Genomic DNA, 21279 nt, shown 5'->3' with positions numbered 1-21279 from the left:
GGCCACCATTCCTATACTCACTGGGATGTAATCAGAGGATCAGAGAGCTGAGGAGACCACCATCAGTATATTCACCAGGATGTTGTCAGATGATCAGAGAGCTGAGGAGGCCACCATTACTATACTCACCGGGATGTAGTCAGATGATCAGAGAGCTGAGGAGACCACCATCAGTATACTCACCATGATGTAGTCAGATGAGCAGAGACCCGAGGAGACCACCATTAGTATATTCACCGGGATGTAGTGAGATGATCAGAGAGCTGAGGAGGCCACCATTCCTATACTCACTGGGATGTAATCAGAGGATCAGAGAGCTGAGGAGACCACCATCAGTATATTCACCGGGATGTTGTCAGATGATCAGAGAGCTGAGGAGGCCACCATTACTATACTCACCGGGATGTAGTCAGATGATCAGAGAGCTGAGGAGACCACCATCAGTATACTCACCGGGATGTAGTCAGATGATCAGAGAGCTGAGGAGACCACCATCAGTATACTCACCGGGATGTACTCAGATGATCAGAGAGCTGAGGAGGCCACCATCAGTATACTCACCGGGATGTAGTCAGATGATCAGAGAGTTGAGGAGACCACCATCAGTATACTCACCGGGATGTACTCAGATGATCAGAGAGCTGAGGAGACCACCATCAGTATACTCACTGGGATGTACTCAGCTGAGCAGAGAGCTGAGGAGACCACCATCAGTATACTCACTGGGATGTACTCAGCTGAGCAGAGAGCTGAGGAGGCCACCATCAGTATACTCACCGGGATGTAGTCAGATGATCAGAGAGTTGAGGAGACCACCATCAGTATACTCACCGGGATGTACTCAGATGATCAGAGAGTTGAGGAGACCACCATCAGTATACTCACTGGGATGTACTCAGATGATCAGAGAGCTGAGGAGGCCACCATTACTATACTCACCGGGATGTAGTCAGATGATCAGAGAGCTGAGGAGACCACCATCAGTATACTCACCGGGATGTAGTCAGATGATCAGAGAGCTGAGGAGACCACCATCAGTATACTCACCGGGATGTAGTCAGATGATCAGAGAGCTGAGGAGACCACCATCAGTATACTCACCGGGATGTACTCAGATGATCAGAGAGCTGAGGAGGCCACCATCAGTATACTCACCGGGATGTAGTCAGATGATCAGAGAGTTGAGGAGACCACCATCAGTATACTCACCGGGATGTACTCAGATGATCAGAGAGTTGAGGAGACCACCATCAGTATACTCACTGGGATGTACTCAGCTGAGCAGAGAGCTGAGGAGACCACCATCAGTATACTCACCGGGATGTAGTCAGATGATCAGAGAGCTGAGGAGGCCACCATTCCTATACTCACCGGGATGTAGTCAGCTGAGCAGAGAGCTGAGGAGGCCACCATCAGTATACTCACCAGGATGTAGTCAGATGATCAGAGAGCTGAGGAGGCCACCATTACTATACTCACCGGGATGTAGTCAGATGATCAGAGAGCTGAGGAGACCACCATCAGTATACTCACCGGGATGTAGTCAGATGATCAGAGAGCTGAGGAGACCACCATCAGTATACTCACCGGGATGTACTCAGATGATCAGAGAGCTGAGGAGGCCACCATCAGTATACTCACCGGGATGTACTCAGCTGAGCAGAGAGGAGGAGACCACCATCAGTATACCCACCGAGATGTAGTCAGAGGAGTAAAATAAAGGGAACACTAAAATGTCACATCCTAGATATCACTGAATGAAATATTCCAGTTGTAAATCTTTATTCATTACATAGTGGAATGAGCTGAGAACAATAAAAGCTAAAAATGATGGGATCTCCTCCCAGAACTGGATTAAACCATCAGTTAACTGGACAGTCTGTGGTGCAAAGTGACGTTGGTGGATGGAACGAGACATGATGTCCCAGATGTGCTTGATTGGATTCAGGTCGGGGGAACAGGCGGGCAAGTCCATAGCTTAAATGCCTTCATCAGGCTGAAACTGCTGACACACTTCAACCACTTGAGGCCAAGCATGGTCATGTATCAGAAGGAACCCCCAGGGCCCAGTGCTGGTACCTATTGTCAGTCAGGCTACCTCTGGCGAGCACATGGAGGGCTATGCGGCCCTCCAAAGAAATGCCACCCCACACCATTACTGACCCACTGCTAAACCGGTCACACTGCAGAATGTTTCAGGCAGCAGATCGCTCTCCACGGTGTCTCCACTGTCTCGCCTGTCACATGTGCTCAGTGTGAACCTGCTCTCGTATGTGAAAAGCACAGGGAGCCAATCCTGGTGTTCTCTGCCAAATGCCAATCACCCTCCTCGATGCTGTACTGTAAGCACAACAGCACCCACTGATGGACCTCTGGCCCTCAGACCACCCTCATGGAGTCTATTTCTGACAGTTTAAGCAGACACATGCACATTTGTGGTCTGCTGGAGGTCATTTTGCAGGGCTCTAGCACTGCTCCTCCTATTCCTCCTTGCACAAAGAAGGAGGTAGCGGTCCTGCTGCTGGGTTGTTGCCTTCCTATTGCCCTCTCCACGTTTCCTGGTCTAATGGCCGGTTTCCTGGTATCTGCTCCATGCTCTGGACACTACAGACACAGCTACCTTTCTTGCCACAGATCGCATTGACACAGCTACCTTTCTTGCCACAGATCGCATTGATGTGTCATCCTGGATGTGCTGCACAACCTGAGCAATGTTTGTGGGTTGTGGACACTGGCTCGTGCTGCAGTACCTCTTGGGCTAAGAGCAATGACGAATTGCACAAGTGACAAAAACAGCCAAAAAGGCTGAGAACAGAGAAAAGGTCTGTGGTCACCCCTGCAGAGCCACTCCTTTATAGGGGTTGTCTTGCTAATTGCTGATCATTTCTACCTGCTGTCTGTTAATTTGCAGCAGGAGACAGATTCACAATTAGTGTTGCTTCCTAACTGGACAGGTTGGTTTCACAGAAGCGTGACTGACCCCGAGTTACATTGTGGTGTTGGTGTCCCCTTATTAATTTGAGCAGTGTGTAAGTTTATGCATATACCATGTGTGAATATACACACTTAGGGTATATCACAAAAGTGAGTACACCTCTGATATTTTGATAAGGATAAAGCTCGTATAACAGTGTAAATTTCCCTCTACTCAACAAAGTCATTAATGTCAAAGCCGCTGGCAACAAAAGTGAGTACACCATGAACCTGAGCTGCAGCACGGTGACCAAGGCCATGCAGTGGTGTAACAAGACAGGGTGCACTCAGAACTGGCCTCACTATGGCCAGCCAAAGAAGATGAGTGCGTGTGCTCTGCGTCCTCTCCAGAGGGGGTCTTATCAGAATAGACATCTGAGTGCTGCCAGCATTGGTGTAGAGGTTACAGGGGTGGGGGGTCCGCCTGTCAGCGCTCAGACCATACACATTACTGCAGAGGTTACAGGGGTTGGGTCCGCCTGTCAGCGCTCAGACCATACACATTACTGCAGAGGTTACAGGGGTTGGGTCCGCCTGTCAGCGCTCAGACCATACACATTACTGCAGAGGTTACAGGGGTGGAGTGTCCGCCTGTTGGTGCGCAGACCATGCACCGCCGCACACTGCATCACTGCATTGGTCTTCGTCGTCCCAGATTGATGATTCTTCTAAAGATGAAACACTGTGCTGAAGACAACAAGACTAAGGGCGTGGATTGCTGGAACTGCGTCCTGTTCTCTGATGACACGAAGATAATCTTAGATGGTTCATATGGTGTCAAGCGTGTGAGGTGACAACCATGTGCTGAGCACAAAGACAAGTGTGTCCTGCCTACAGTCAGGCATGCTGGTGGGAATGTCATTGTTTTGGGGCTGCATGAGTGCTGCTGGCTGTGGGGAGCTAAGGTTTATTGATGGATCCATGAATACCCCATGTACTGGGACATACTGAAGCAGAGCATGAGCCCCTCCTGCCGGAAACTGGGCTGCAGGGCAGTAGTCAGACATAACGACTTGAAACACATCTTCAAGACCACCGGTGCCTTGTAAAGAAGCTGAGGGTAAAGGTTCTTGGCTGGCCGAGCATGTCTCCAGACCGAAACCTTATTGAGCACCTGTGAGGGCTCCTCTGTGGGAAGATGGAGGAGCGCAAAGTCGCTAATATCCACCAGCTCTGTGATGTCGTCATGGAGGAGGGAAGAGGATCTCAGTGGTGACCTGTGACACTCTCGTGCCCTCTGTGATTGAAAATAATGGTGACCACACAAAATATCAAATATTCCCACTTTGGCCCCAATTTGTCCATTTTCTCTTATGGGTGTACTCCCCTTAGTTGCCAGCGGTTCAGACATTAATAGCTGTGTTGAGATGTTTAGAGGGTTAACCTGCTCTGCCATTGAAGGAGGAGGAGAAGACCGGGTTCCAAGTAAGACCACATGATTTGTCCTAAAGAAGAAGTTTTAACGCTTGGAAATCCGGTGACAAGTAAGCCGCATGACTTGGGATCCTGTGCTCTCAGCCTCCTCCGCAGGTTCTTATTTCCGCTTTGGTCCCTGATCATCTCTCGTGGATCTGCAGCAGCCTAAGGTTGTGGAATGGTTGTGTGAACACAGCCTGAGCAGGTGAGGACCATTGGGCTGTCTTACTCCTTATTTATAGCCAGATAAGACCCTAGGAAGCCGTACACGGACTACTGCACCTTGTGTCACAGGGTCAGATCTCCAAAATGTGAGGGGTGTACTCACTTGTGATATACTGAATGAACACACCAGTGCCATCAGACAGACGGCCTGATCATTCTGCGCAGTGTGTATTGTACGGACATCACAGCTATGTAGTAGACAAGGTTGTTGTTGTTCTGTTTCGATGAGGATCCTGTCATGTGACTCGTTGATCTTTCTGCTCAGGCCACAAATGGTGGAGGAACATTCAGTGATTATTCTTCATCTGTCCCCTCCACGCCCAGTATAAGCCAACGGGAACTCCGCATTGAGACCATTGCCGCCTCCAGTACACCAACACCAATCCGAAAGCAAAGCAAGCGTCGCTCCAACATCTTTACAGTGAGTACAATCGAAAGATGGGGCAGATCACATCCGCTTCTTCTTGAACAGGCAGAATATGTGAGGTTCAAGCCTTGAATAAGACAGAAGCATGAAGGAGGCTGGCTCCAGGTAAATCGGATGAATGAGCATATGAAATGTTGGGAGAATGATGGCTGTTGTGCTGGGACTCTGATCCTTACTGCAGATTGAAAGGTGACCGCACTGGACGCACATTCGACTCCAGACGTAGAGAACGCTGAACTCAAAACCCTCCAAAATGGTGAACTGTGCTTCATAAAGGGACCCAAAGAAGGTTAGAAAGGGCATGCGGGAATTAATGGGCCAGAGGAGGATACAGGGGCATTAGGAGGATACGGGGACATGAGAAAAATACAGGGACCTGAGGAGGATATGAGAACATGAGAAGGATACAGGGACCGGAGGAGGATACGGGGATATGAGAAAAATACAGGGATCTGAGGAGGATATGAGAACATGAGAAGGATACAGGGACCGGAGGAGGATATGGGAATATGAGAAGGATACAGGGACCAGAGGAGGATACGGGGATATGAGAAGGATACAGGGACCGGAGGAGGATACGGGGATATGAGAAGGATACAGGGACCGGAGGAGGATACAAGAACCTGAGGAGGATATGAGAACGAGGATACAGGGACCTGATGAGGATATGGGAATATGAGAAGGATGTAGGGACCTGATGAGGATATGGGAATATGAGAAGGATACAGGAACCGGAGGAGGATACGGGGACATGTTAGGGCATGTTAGGTTAGGCTATGGGTTGAACTAGATGGACTTAAAGTCTTCCTTCAACCTCAATAACTATGTAACTATGTAACTATGAGAAGGATACAGGAACCTGAGAGAAATACAGGGACCTGAGGAGGATATGAGAACATGAGAAGGATACAAGAACCTGAGGAGGATATGAGAACGAGAAGGATACAGGAACCTGATGAGGATATGGGAATATGAGGATACAAGAACCTGAGGAGGATATGAGAACGAGAAGGATACAGGGACCTGATGAGGATATCGGAATATGAGAAGGATACAGGGACCGGAGGAGGATATGGGAATATGAGAAGGATACAGGGACCGGAGGAGGATATGGGAATATGAGAAGGATACAGGAACCTGATGAGGATATGGGAATATGAGAAGGATACAGGGACCGGAGGAGGATATGGGAATATGAGAAGGATACAGGGACCGGAGGAGGATACGGGGACATGAGAAGGATACAGGAACCTGATGAGGATACGGGGACATGAGAAGGATACAGGGACCTGATGAGGATATGGGAATATGAGAAGGATACAGGGACCTGATGAGGATATGGGAATATGAGAAGGATACAAGAACCTGAGGAGGATATGAGAACGAGAAGGATACAGGGACCTGATGAGGATATCGGAATATGAGAAGGATACAGGGACCGGAGGAGGATATGGGAATATGAGAAGGATACAGGGACCGGAGGAGGATATGGGAATATGAGAAGGATACAGGAACCTGATGAGGATATGGGAATATGAGAAGGATACAGGGACCGGAGGAGGATATGGGAATATGAGAAGGATACAGGGACCGGAGGAGGATACGGGGACATGAGAAGGATACAGGAACCTGATGAGGATACGGGGACATGAGAAGGATACAGGGACCTGATGAGGATATGGGAATATGAGAAGGATACAGGGACCGGAGGAGGATACGGGGACATGAGAAGGATACAGGGACCGGAGGAGGATACGGGGATATGAGAAGGATACAGGGACCGGAGGAGGATATGGGAATATGAGAAGGATACAGGGACCGGAGGAGGATACGGGGATATGAGAAGGATACAGGGACCAGAGGAGGATACAGGAACCTGATGAGGATATGGGAATATGAGAAGAATACAGGGACCGGAGGAGGATACGGGGATATGAGAAGGATACAGGAACCTGAGGAGGATATGAGAACGAGAAGGATACAGGGACCTGATGAGGATATGGGAATATGAGAAGGATACAGGGACCGGAGGAGGATACAGGGACATGAGAAAAATACAGGGACCTGAGGAGGATATGAGAACGAGAAGGATACAGGGACCTGATGAGGATATGGGAATATGAGAAGGATACAGGAACCTGATGAGGATATGGGAATATGAGAAGGATACAGGGACCGGAGGAGGATGTGTGAATATGAGAAGGATACAGGGACCGGAGGAGGATACGGGGATATGAGAAGGATACAGGGACCGGAGGAGGATACAGGAACCTGATGAGGATATGGGAATATGAGAAGAATACAGGGACCGGAGGAGGATATGGGAATATGAGAAGGATACAGGGACCAGAGGAGGATACGGGGACATGAGAAAAATACAGGGACCTGAGGAGGATATGAGAACATGAGAAGGATACAAGAACCTGAGAAGGATACAGGAACCTGATGAGGATATGGGAATATGAGAAGGATACAGGGACCGGAGGAGGATACGGGGACATGTGAAGGATACAGGGACCGGAGGAGGATATGAGAAGGGTACAGGGACCGGAGGAGGATACAGGAACCTGATGAGGATATGGGAATATGAGAAGGATACAGGAACCTGATGAGGATATGGGAATATGAGAAGGATACAGGGACCGGAGGAGGATACGGGGACATGTGAAGGATACAGGGACCGGAGGAGGATACAGGAACCTGATGAGGATATGGGAATATGAGAAGGATACAGGGACCGGAGGAGGATACGGGGACATGTGAAGGATACAGGGACCGGAGGAGGATATGAGAAGGGTACAGGGACCGGAGGAGGATACAGGAACCTGATGAGGATATGGGAATATGAGAAGGATACAGGAACCTGATGAGGATATGGGAATATGAGAAGGATACAGGGACCGGAGGAGGATACAGGAACCTGATGAGGATATGGGAATATGAGAAGAATACAGGGACCGGAGGAGGATACGGGGACGTGAGAAGGATATAGGAACCTGATGAGGATATGGGAATATGAGAAGGATACAGGAACCTGATGAGGATATGGGAATATGAGAATGATACAGGGACCGGAGGAGGATACAGGAACCTGATGAGGATATGGGAATATGAGAAGGATACAGGGACCGGAGGAGGATACGGGGATATGAGAAGGATACAGGGACCGGAGGAGGATATGAGAAGGGTACAGGGACCGGAGGAGGATACGGGGACATGAGAAGGATACAGGAACCTGATGAGGATATGGGAATATGAGAAGAATACAGGGACCGGAGGAGGATACGGGGATATGAGAAGGATACAGGGACCGGAGGAGGATACGGGGACCTGATGAGGATACGGGAATATGAGAAGGATACAGGGACCGGAGGAGGATACGGGGACATGAGAAGGATACAGAAACCTGATGAGGATATGGGAATATGAGAAGGATACAGGGACCGGAGGAGGATACGGGGATATGAGAAGGATACAGGGACCGGAGGAGGATATGGGATTATGAGACGGATACAGGGACCGGAGGAGGATACGGGGACATGAGAAGGATACAGGAACCTGATGAGGATATGGGAATATGAGAAGAATACAGGGACCGGAGGAGGATACGGGGATGTGAGAAGGATACAGGGACCGGAGGAGGATACGGGGACCTGATGAGGATATGGGATTATGAGACGGATACAGGGACCGGAGGAGGATACGGGGACATGAGAAGGATACAGGAACCTGATGAGGATATGGGAATATGAGAAGAATACAGGGACCGGAGGAGGATACGGGGATATGAGAAGGATACAGGGACCGGAGGAGGATACGGAGACCTGATGAGGATATGGGAATATGAGAAGGATACAGGGACCGGAGGAGGATACGGGGACATGAGAAGGATACAGGAACCTGATGAGGATATGGGAATATGAGAAGAATACAGGGACCGGAGGAGGATACGGGGATATGAGAAGGATACAGGGACCGGAGGAGGATACGGGGACCTGATGAGGATATGGGAATATGAGAAGGATACAGGAACCTGATGAGGATATGGGAATATGAGAAGAATACAGGGACCGGAGGAGGATACGGGGACCTGATGAGGATATGGGAATATGAGAAGGATACAGGGACTGGAGGAGGATACGGGGACCTGATGAGGATATGGGAATATGAGAAGGATACAGGGACCGGAGGAGGATACGGGGACCTGATGAGGATATGGGAATATGAGAAGGATACAGGGACCGGAGGAGGATATGAGAACATGAGAAGGATACAGAGACATTAGGAGGATACAGGGACCTGATGAGGATACGGGAATGTGAGAAGAATAGAGGGACCTGAGGAGGATATGAGAAGGATACAGAGACATTAGGAGGATACAGGGACCGGAGGAGGATATGGGTATATGAGAAAAATGCAGGGACCTGAGGAGGATATGAGAACATGAGGAGGATACAAGGACCTGATGAGGATATGGGAATATGAGAAGGATACAGGGACCTGGGGATACGGGGACATGAGAAAAATACAGGAACATGAAGAGGATATGACAACATGAGAAGGATACAGAGACATTAGGAGGATACCGGGACATGAGAAAAATACTGGGACCGGAGGAGGATATGACAACATGAGAAGGATACAGGGACCTGTGGAGAATACAGGGACAGGGAAAAATACAGGGACCTGAGGAGGATACGGGGACATGAGACTATAAGGACACGAGGATGATTCACGGACATGAGAAGTACAGCCTTCTGAGAAGGATAGCATGAAAATGGGGGGAAATGAGGACGCTGCAGAAACATGAGAAGCATAGAGGGACGTGAGGAGGGTATGTAACTATGAGAATATGGGAGCATAAGGGAACAAGGGGAAGGATGCAGGGACATGAGATGGATACCGGGCCCTGAGGAGGATATGAGAAGGATACAGAGACATTAGGAGGATACGGGGACCTGAGGAGGATACGAGGATATGAGAAGGATAGAGGAATATGAGCGAGCAGGATACTGGAAATTTAGAAAAATCCAGGAACATGAGAAGGATATGGGAACACAAGGATGATTCCAGGGCATGAAAAAAAGAAAACAGCCATCTGAGAGCGATATGGTAACATGAGGATAGGGGAACATGAGGAGGATACATGGACATGAAAAGGATAGAGAGACCTGAGTAAAATACAGGGACCACAGGATGATTCGGAAACATGTGGGTTCAGGAGCCTGAGGAGAATACGGAAACATGAGAAAAAATACAGGGACCTGATGAGGGTACAGGAACATGGGGAAATACAGGGACCTGAGGAGGATACGGTAACATGAGAAGGATACAGGGACCTGAGGAATATACGGGAACGTGGGATAAATACAGGGACCTGAGGAGGATACGGGAACATGAGAAGGATACAGAGACCTGCTGATGATACGGGGACATGGGAAAAATACAGGGACCTGAGGAGGATACGGTAACATGAGAAGGATACAGGGACCTGAGGAATATACGGGAACGTGGGATAAATACAGGGACCTGAGGAGGATACGGTAACATGAGAAGGATACAGGGACCTGAGGAATATACGGGAACGTGGGATAAATACAGGGACCTGAGGAGGATACGGGAACATGAGAAGGATACAGAGACCTGCTGATGATACGGGGACATGGGAAAAATACAGGGACCTGAGGAGGATACGGTAACATGAGAAGGATACAGGGACCTGAGGAATATACGGGAACGTGGGATAAATACAGGGACCTGAGGAGGATACGGTAACATGAGAAGGATACAGGGACCTGAGGAATATACGGGAACGTGGGATAAATACAGGGACCTGAGGAGGATACGGGAACATGAGAAGGATACAGAGACCTGCTGATGATACGGGGACATGGGAAAAATACAGGGACCTGAGGAGGGTACGGGAACATGAGAAGGATACAGGGACCTGCTGGTGATACGGGGACATGAGAAGGATACAGGGACCTGAGGAATATACGGGAACGTGGGATAAATACAGGGACCTGAGGAGGGTACGGGAACATGAGAAGGATACAGGGACCTGAGGAATATACGGGAACGTGGGATAAATACAGGGACCTGAGGAGGATACGGTAACATGAGAAGGATACAGGGACCTGAGGAATATACGGGAACGTGGGATAAATACAGGGACCTGAGGAGGATACGGGAACATGAGAAGGATACAGGGACCTGAGGAATATACGGGAACGTGGGATAAATACAGGGACCTGAGGAGGATACGGTAACATGAGAAGGATACAGGGACCTGAGGAATATACGGGAACGTGGGATAAATACAGGGACCTGAGGAGGATACGGTAACATGAGAAGGATACAGGGACCTGAGGAATATACGGGAACGTGGGATAAATACAGGGACCTGAGGAGGATACGGGAACATGAGAAGGATACAGAGACCTGCTGATGATACGGGGACATGGGAAAAATACAGGGACCTGAGGAGGATACGGTAACATGAGAAGGATACAGGGACCTGAGGAATATACGGGAACGTGGGATAAATACAGGGACCTGAGGAGGATACGGTAACATGAGAAGGATACAGGGACCTGAGGAATATACGGGAACGTGGGATAAATACAGGGACCTGAGGAGGATACGGGAACATGAGAAGGATACAGGGACCTGAGGAATATACGGGAACGTGGGATAAATACAGGGACCTGAGGAGGATACGGTAACATGAGACGGATACAGAGACCTGAGGAATATACGGGAACGTGGGATAAATACAGGGACCTGAGGAGGATACGGGAACATGAGAAGGATACAGAGACCTGAGGAATATACGGGAACGTGGGATAAATACAGGGACCTGAGGAGGATACGGGAACATGAGAAGGATACAGGGACCTGAGGAATATACGGGAACGTGGGATAAATACAGGGACCTGAGGAGGATACGGGAACATGAGAAGGATACAGGGACCTGAGGAATATACGGGAACGTGGGATAAATACAGGGACCTGAGGAGGATACGGTAACATGAGAAGGATACAGGGACCTGAGGAATATACGGGAACGTGGGATAAATACAGGGACCTGAGGAGGGTACGGGAACATGAGAAGGATACAGGGACCTGCTGGTGATACGGGGACATGAGAAAAATACAGGGACTGGAGGAGAGACGGGAACATGAGAAGGATACAGGGACCTGCTGATGTTACGGGGACATGAGAAAAATACAGGGACCAGAAGTGAGTATGTTAACATGAGAAAAATACAGGGACCTGAGGAGGCTACGGTAACATGAGAAGGATACAGGGACCTGAGGAATATACGGGAACGTGGGATAAATACAGGGACCTGAGGAGGGTATGGGAACATGTGAAAAATTCAAGGACTTGAGCAGGGTACGGGAACATGAGGAGTACAGGAGCCTGAGTAGGATATTGGAACACAAGGATGATTCATGAAAAAAAGAAAACTGCAATCTGAGCGCGATATGGTAACATGAGGATAGGGGAACGGGAGGAGGATACATGGACATGGGAATACGGGGGCATGAGGAGCATATGGGAACACTGGAAAGATATGTGAACATGAGGAAGATACAGAGACTACAGGAGGATACCGGAACTTGAGGACGATACAGGGACATCTGGGGAATACAGGGAATCAAGGATGAAATAAGAGGATATGAGGACTAGAGTAAGACTCTAAGGCATGAGTTTCTGGGGACGTAAGGTTGATACAAGGTCACAAGGAAACATGGAGGTAAGGATGAAAAGGTGACACAATGAAGATATAGGGATATAATGAAGAAAATGGGGAAGCAATGATGATAGGTTCACACAAGGAAGGTTTGGGAACGCCATGAGCATACAGGTAGAAGTGGAAGATACAGGAGGAAGATTCTGGGTGATGAAAAGGACATTATGGTGCGGAGTCACAAGAAAGCTGGGGAAAGCCAGGGGGCTACGTGGATGCTATGAGGATACCGAGAATTCGGTACGTTAGGATAAGAGGTAGAAAAGTATATGGCAACATGAGAGAATATATGGAAATCGCCATACTAAGGGGACACAAGGAAGATATAGGAACCCAAAGAGAAAAATTTGATCTGAGGTTCCTGGGACCAGGGATATGCATGAGGACGGGAACGGCATACGAGGGCCCAAGGCACATACTAGGCCAACAATACTGGGGAGGCGGTGTGTACAAGAGGAGCACATAAAGACCCAATGAGCATACAAGACTGGACAGACGTACTGGTGTGAGGAAGGACACTAGAAGAACTCGTGACCAATACGATATGGGAGACACGAGGAGCACACAAAGGTGATGCAGTGGCCGGCCCCTATCAGTTAGTGTGAAGCCTGGCCTAGGTATAGAACAGGTGACACCACACCTCTCTGGCCCTGACTACATATATGACCAGGCACAGGCCACGTTTATTCTAATATACAGTTGTGTGTAGAAGTATTTGCCCCTTCCTTATTCCTATTCTTTTGCATGATTTTCACACTTAAATGTTTCTGATCACCAAACAAATGTAAATAATAGACAAAGATGACAAGTAACACAAAATGCAGTTTATTAATGAAGGTCTTTTTTATTAATGGGATAAGAAATCTAAACCTACAGGGCCCTGTGTGAAAAAGTGTCCCCCCCCCCCACCCCATTTAAACAAATTATCTGTGATTTATCACATCGTTGGGAAGCTGAGTTCACATTCCCTAGCCACATCCAGTCCTGATTACTGCCACCAATGTTCTCAATCACAAAGTTCCTTAAATGGGACCTGCCTGACACAGTGAAGTAGACCAAAAGATCCTCAAAAGCTAGATGTCATTCTAAAGTTCTGGAACAAATGACAAAGAAAGTAATTAAAATCTATCAGTCTGGAAAAGATTATAAAGCCATTCCTAAAGCTTTGGGACTTCAGCGAACCTCAGTGAGAGCCATTATCCACAAATGGCAAAAACATGGAACAGTGGTGAACCTTCCCAGTAGTGGCCGCCGGCCAAAATTACCCCAAGAGCGCAGCGCTAACTCATCCAAGAGGTTGCAAAAGACCCCACAACAACATCCAAAGAACTGCAGGCCTCAGCTAAGGTCAGTATTCATGACGCCACCATAAGAAAGAGACTGGGCAAAAATGGCCTGCATGGCAGAGCCCCAAGACGAAAACCACTGCTGAGCAATAAGAACATAAAGGCTCGTCTCAGTTTTGCCAGAAAACATCTTGATGATCAATAAGACTTTTGGGGGAATACTCTGTGGACTGACGAGACAAAAGTTGAACTTTTTGGAAAGTGTATTTCCCATTACATCTAGCGTAGAAGTAACACCGCATTTCAGAAAAGGAATATCATACCAACAGTAAACTATGGTGGTGGTAGTGTGATGGTCTGGGGCTGTTTTGCTGCTTCAATAGTTGGAAGACTACCTGTGGTAAATGGAACAATAAATTGTGCTGTCTTCAAAAAAATCCTGAAGGAGAATGTCTGGCCATTGTTAACCCCTTTATGGACGGTGCTTTTTTCGGTTTTGTGTTTTTGTTTTTCGCTCCCCCTCTTTCCAGAGCCATAACTTTTTTTTATTTTTCCGTCAATATGGCCATGTGAAGGCTTGTTTGTTGTGGAATGAGTTGTACTTCTGAACAACACCATTGGTTTTACCATGTCGTGTACTCGAATACGGGAAAAAAATTCTGTGCGGTGAAATTGCAAAAAAGTGCAATCCCACACTTGTTTTTGTTGTTTTTGTTTGGCTTTTTTTACTATGTTCACTAAATGCTAAAACTGAGCTGCCATTTTGATTCTCCAGGTCATTACGAGTTCATAGACACCTAACATGACCAGGTTCTTTTTTATCTAAGTGCCAAGCTGACTTATTAATGATAACATTTTTCATTTTTATGCATATACGATCTTTTGATCGCCTGTTATTGCATTTTAATGCAGTGTCATGGCGACCAAAAAAATGTGCCGTGTATACTCGAGTATAAGCTGAGATTTTCAGCGCATTTATTTTATGCTGAAAGTGCCCCTCTCGGCTTATACTCGAGTCATTGTCTCAGGGGGTCGGCAGGGGAGTGGCAGAAGTGGCGGCTGTCACATCATACTCACCCTCCCGGTGCGGTCTCTGCCCTTCATTGCTTCTCCGATGGTCTCCGGCGCCCGCAGCTCTTCCTGTGTTCAGCGGTCACGTGGTACCGCTCATTAAAGTAATGAATATGGACACGACTCCACTCCCATAGGGGTGGGGCACATATTCATTACTTTAATGAGCGGTACCATGTGACCGCTGAACACAGGAACAAGCTGCCGACACGCGTCGGAGACCATCGGAGGAGCAGGGATGTGCAGACCACGCCAGGAGGGTGAGTATGATGGAGGAGGGTGAGCCATGCGATAATCACCTGTCCCCGTTCCACCTCCGGGCTCTGTCTTCCACGTCCTCTGGCGGGGACATTTAGGTCAGAGGGCATGATGACGTGGTTAGTGCACGCCCTGTGCCTGAACAGTCACTGCAGAGACACGGAAGACACAGCGGCGGTGGAACGGGGACAGGGGAATAAGGGGGACAGGGGAATAAGGGGGACAGGGGAATATCGCAAGTGCCGGGGGCCTGACCAGCGGGGACTCCCGTACCTGGCCGCCATAGCGCGCTGGTGTCCTCGCCTGCTCAGGACCCCGGCACCTCTTCCCCAGAAAGGAGAGGTGAGTGTGTCATTTTTTAACCTTTATACAGGATTATATGGGGCATATTTTAATATCGAGCATCTTATGGGCCCATCATGAACTGTATGGAGCATTATATGGGGCTCCTGATTCAATATGGATATTCAAAAACACTTAACCTACTGATGTCTCAATTAATTTTACTTTTATTGGTATCTGTTTTTATTTTTGACATTTACCGGTAGCTGCTGCATTTTCCACCCTAGGCTTATACTCGAGTCAATGAGTCAATACGTTTTCCCAGTTTTTTGTGGCAAAATTAGGGGTCTCTTCTTATACTCGAGTATTTACGGTAATTCTGGCGTTTTGATTCTCACTACACCATTTAGCGATCAGGTTAATCCTTTGTTTGATAGATCAGGAGATTATGAACGCAGGGAAACCAAATATGTGTAAGTTTGATTTTATTTTTGTTTTATTTTGAATGGGGCGAAAGTTTTGTTTTTTTTACTTTAGTTTTTTTTATTTTTTTCATATTTTTAAACACTTTTTTTTTTCTTTTTAACTTTTGGCATGCTTCAATAACCTCCATGGGAGACTAGAAGCTGGCATAACCTGATCGGCTCTGCTACATAGAGGCGATGCTCAGATCTCTCCTATGTAGCAGAATTACTGCATTGCTCTGAGCGCCGACCACAAGGAGACCTCTGGTGGTCATGCCGATGCACTGCTGACCCCCTATCACGTGATGTGGGTCAGCGGTGTGCGTATTCGCGGCCTGATGGCGGGAACCGCACGTTAAATGCTGCTGTCAGTTTGACAGCGGCATTTAACTAGTTAAAAAAAATCCAAAGTTTAAAAAAAAAAATCGCCATTTACTTATATCCGTAGCGTCTCCATTTTACATGATCTCGGGTCAGGTGATGGCTTATTTTTTGCGCACCGAGCTGACGTTTTTAATGATACTATTTCATAGCAGATACGTGTTTTTGATCGCCCGTTATCGCAAAAACCGACTTCTGTTGTTTTGAAATTATTCCTCACTACGCTGTTTAGCGATCAGGCTAATTCTTTTTTTTGCTGATAGATTGGGAGATTCTGAACGAGGTGATACCAAATATGTGTAGGTTTTATTTTTTTTTATTGTTTTATTTTGAACTGGGTGATTTGAACTTTTATTTCTTTTATTTTTTTCATATTTTTAAAAACCTTTTTTTTATTTTTTCCACGGGAGGCTAGAAGCTGCCATAGCACGATCGGCTCTGCTGCATAGAGGCGATGCTCAGATCGCCCCTATGTAGCTGAATTACAGTATTGTTATGAGCGCCGACCACGAGGTGGCGCTCTCAGCAATCTGGCATCAACAACCATAGAGGTCTCCAGGAGACCTGTGGTTGTCATGCCGATGCACCCCTGACCCTCGATCACGTGACTGGGTCAGCAGTGTGCGTATTTCCGGCCCGATGGCTGAAAGCGCATGTTAAATGCTGCTGTCAGTTTGACAGCGGCATTTAACTAGTTAATAGGCATGGGTGGATTGCAATTCCGCTTGCTTCTATTGCGGGCACATGTCAGCTGTTCAAAACAGCTGACATGTTGCGGCTTTGAGGTGGGCTCACCGCCAGAGCACACCTTAAAGCGGGGCTTCTGACGTCGGACGTAATATCCCGTCCGACGTCAGAGAGGGGTTAATGACCTCAAGCTGAAGCACACTTGGGTTATGCAACAGAACAATGATCCAAAACACACCAGCAAGTCCATCTCTGGCTTATGAAAAACAAAATTAAGACTTTGGAGTGGCCTAGTCAGTCCTGACCTTAATCCGATTGAGATTGTGTGGCATGATCTTCAAAAGGCGGTTCACGCTCAGAAACCTCCAATGGGGCTGAATTACATCAATTCTGCAAAGATGAGCGGCCGAAATTCCTCCAGAACGTTGAAAAAGCCTCATTGCCAGTTATCATAGACGCTGGATTGCAGTTGTTGCTGCTAAGGGCGGCTCAACCAGTTGTTAGGTTTAGGGGCAATCACTTTCTCACACAGGGCCCTGGAGGGTTGGATTTCTTTTTCCCTTAATCACAAAATGCATTTTATAAATGAAGTTCTTTATTACTTGTTTTATCTTTGTCTTATATTTACATTTGTTTAGTGATCGGAAACATTTAAGTGTGAAAATCATGCAAAAGACTAAGAAATCAGGAAGGGGGCAAATACTTGTACACACAACTGTAAAATGTACAAGATCTTATGAGCTCCTTCTGTGTCACATTGACTAGATTTGGTTAATGCAGGCAGAATTGCCAAGACCATAACCAACGACCATTTCTTTTTCATAAACGGAGCTGATAACATAGTACAATCTTCAGGCCGACAGAACCAGACTTTCTAGAATGTAAAATGTGTCCAGACCTCGGAAAGGAATTAGATAGCCCTCTAAATCCCGACCATAGATGATTGAAAAATATATTGGAAGATCAGACCGTACTATAACCATACCCAAGATGACCGTGACATGATCCTGGTCTAAAACTCAACCACAGACGATTCCTGAATAAGAAGGAAGTCCGGATGATTCCAGCCCTGATGACATGACCTTACCTAAGATAAGACTGAGATGATCACAATCTAAATCCCGACCACAGATGATTGGAGAATATATAGGAAGATCCAGCCCTGATGACATGACCTTACCTAAGATAAGACTAAGATGATCACAATCTAAATCCTGACCACAGATGATTCGAGAATGTATAGGAAGATCCAGCCCTGATGACATGACCTTACCTAAGATAAGACTCAGATGATCACAATCTAAATCCCGACCACAGATGATTGGAGAATATATAGGAAGATCCAGCCCTGATGACATGACCTTACCTAAGATAAGACTGAGATGATCACAATCTAAATCCCGACCACAGATGATTCGAGAATATATAGGAAGATCCAGCCCTGATGACATGACCTTACCTAAGATAAGACTCAGATGATCACAATCTAAATCCCGACCACAGATGATTGGAGAATATATAGGAAGATCCAGCCCTGATGACATGACCTTACCTAAGATAAGACTAAGATGATCACAGTCTTAATCCTGACCACAGATGATTCGAGAATATATAGGAAGATCCAGCCCTGATGACATGACCTTACCTAAGATAAGACTCAGATGATCACAATCTAAATCCCGACCACAGATGATTGGAGAATATATAGGAAGATCCAGCCCTGATGACATGACCTTACCTAAGATAAGACTGAGATGATCACAATATAAATCCCGACCACAGATGATTCGAGAATATATAGGAAGATCCAGCCCTGATGACATGACCTTACCTAAGATAAGACTCAGATGATCACAATCTAAATCCCGACCACAGATGATTGGAGAATATATAGGAAGATCCAGCCCTGATGACATGACCTTACCTAAGATAAGACTAAGATGATCACAGTCTTAATCCTGACCACAGATGATTCGAGAATATATAGGAAGATCCAGCCCTGATGACATGACCTTACCTAAGATAAGACTGAGATGATCACAATCTAAATCCCGACCACAGATGATTGGAGAATATATAGGAAGATCCAGCCCTGATGACATGACCTTACCTAAGAAGACTGAGATGATCACAATCTAAATCCCGACCACAGATGATTGGAGAATATATAGGAAGATCCAGCCCTGATGACATGACCTTACCTAAGATAAGACTGAGATGATCACAATCTAAATCCCGACCACAGATGATTGGAGAATATATAGGAAGATCCAGCCCTGATGACATGACCTTACCTAAGATAAGACTGAGATGATCACAATCTAAATCCCGACCACAGATGATTGGAGAATATATAGGAAGATCCAGCCCTGATGACATGACCTTACCTAAGATAAGACTGAGATGATCACAATCTAAATCCCGACCACAGATGATTGGAGAATATATAGGAAGATCCAGCCCTGATGACATGACCTTACCTAAGATAAGACTAAGATGATCACAGTCTTAATCCTGACCACAGATGATTCGAGAATATATAGGAAGATCCAGCCCTGATGACATGACCTTACCTAAGATAAGACTGAGATGATCACAATCTAAATCCCGACCACGGATGATTGGAGAATATATAGGAAGATCCAGCCCTGATGACATGACCTTACCTAAGAAGACTGAGATGATCACAATCTAAATCCCGACCACAGATGATTGGAGAATATATAGGAAGATCCAGCCCTGATGACATGACCTTACCTAAGATAAGACTGAGATGATCACAATCTAAATCCCGACCACAGATGATTGGAGAATATATAGGAAGATCCAGCCTTGATGACATGACTTTACCTAAGATAAGACTGAGATGATCACAATCTAAATCCCGACCACAGATGATTGGAGAATATATAGGAAGATCCAGCCCTGATGACATGACCTTACCTAAGATAAGACTGAGATGATCACAATCTAAATCCCGACCACAGATGATTGGAGAATATATAGGAAGATCCAGCCCTGATGACATGACCTTACCTAAGATAAGACTGAGATGATCACAATCTAAATCCCGACCACAGATGATTGGAGAATATATAGGAAGATCCAGCCCTGATGACATGACCTTACCTAAGATAAGACTGAGATGATCACAATCTAAATCCCGACCACAGATGATTCGAGAATATATAGGAAGATCCAGCCCTGATGACATGACCTTACCTAAGATAAGACTAAGATGATCACAGTCTTAATCCTGACCACAGATGATTCGAGAATATATAGGAAGATCCAGCCCTGATGACATGACCCTTACCAAAGATAACATTGAGATGATCATGATTTAAATCGCAACCACAGATGATTGGAGAATACAGCGGGCGAAATAAGTATTGAACACGTCCCCAATCTTCTAAGTAAATCTAGTTGTGAAGGAGCTATTGACATGATCTTCTCCCCAGATGTCAGTAACAACCCATCCAATCCACACAGGCAAAGAAAACAAACCATGGAAGTCCATAAATTATGTGTAATAATGAGAAATGACACAGGAAAAAAGTATTGAACACATGAAGAAAGAGAGGAGCAAAAAGTTCTGGAAAGTCCTGACACCGGAGGAGATATATCAGTAATTAGAAAACAATGCTGTCACTTACTGACAAATAATATCAGTTGGTTCAACTGATGGCCAATAAAATTGTGTCTCATTGACAAGGAGCCACACAAGAAACCTCTCATAATGGGGAAAACCAGTGAGCTATCTCAATACCTTCACAACCTTATTGTTGAATACTGAAATCATTGGTTACAGAAGAATTTCTAAACTACTGAAGGTTCCAGTGAGCAGCGTTGGGGCCATTATCCCGAAGTGGAAAGAACATGATTTCACCATAGACCGGCCACGACCAGGTGCTGTCCACAAGATTTCACATAGAAAAGCAAAAATAATTGTCAAAATAGTTGTCCAAGAGCCAAGGAGCACCTGTGAAGAGCTACAGAAAGACCTGGAATCAGCAGGTACACTATTGTTTCAAAGAAAACTAAAAGTAATG

At 46.5% G+C, this 21279-nt stretch overlaps 1 protein-coding gene across 4 annotated transcripts in view; it reads left to right on the top strand.

Moving 5' to 3' along the window:
- AGAP3 (ArfGAP with GTPase domain, ankyrin repeat and PH domain 3) overlaps positions 1-21279 on the top strand; it is a 498289-nt gene that overhangs the window by 140942 nt on the left and 336068 nt on the right. For all 4 annotated transcript variants that reach the window (XM_077267735.1, XM_077267734.1, XM_077267731.1 and 1 more), the window contains exon 8: positions 4880-5035. In XM_077267735.1, the coding sequence (XP_077123850.1) occupies positions 4880-5035 (156 nt within the window). The remainder of the gene's footprint in view (positions 1-4879; positions 5036-21279) is intronic.

The sequence above is a fragment of the Ranitomeya variabilis genome, chromosome 6, assembly GCF_051348905.1.
Source record: "Ranitomeya variabilis isolate aRanVar5 chromosome 6, aRanVar5.hap1, whole genome shotgun sequence".
Classification (NCBI taxonomy): Eukaryota; Metazoa; Chordata; class Amphibia; order Anura; family Dendrobatidae; genus Ranitomeya; species Ranitomeya variabilis.
Note: the sequence above shows the minus strand (reverse complement) of the source record. Positions and strands in the feature narration are given on the sequence as shown.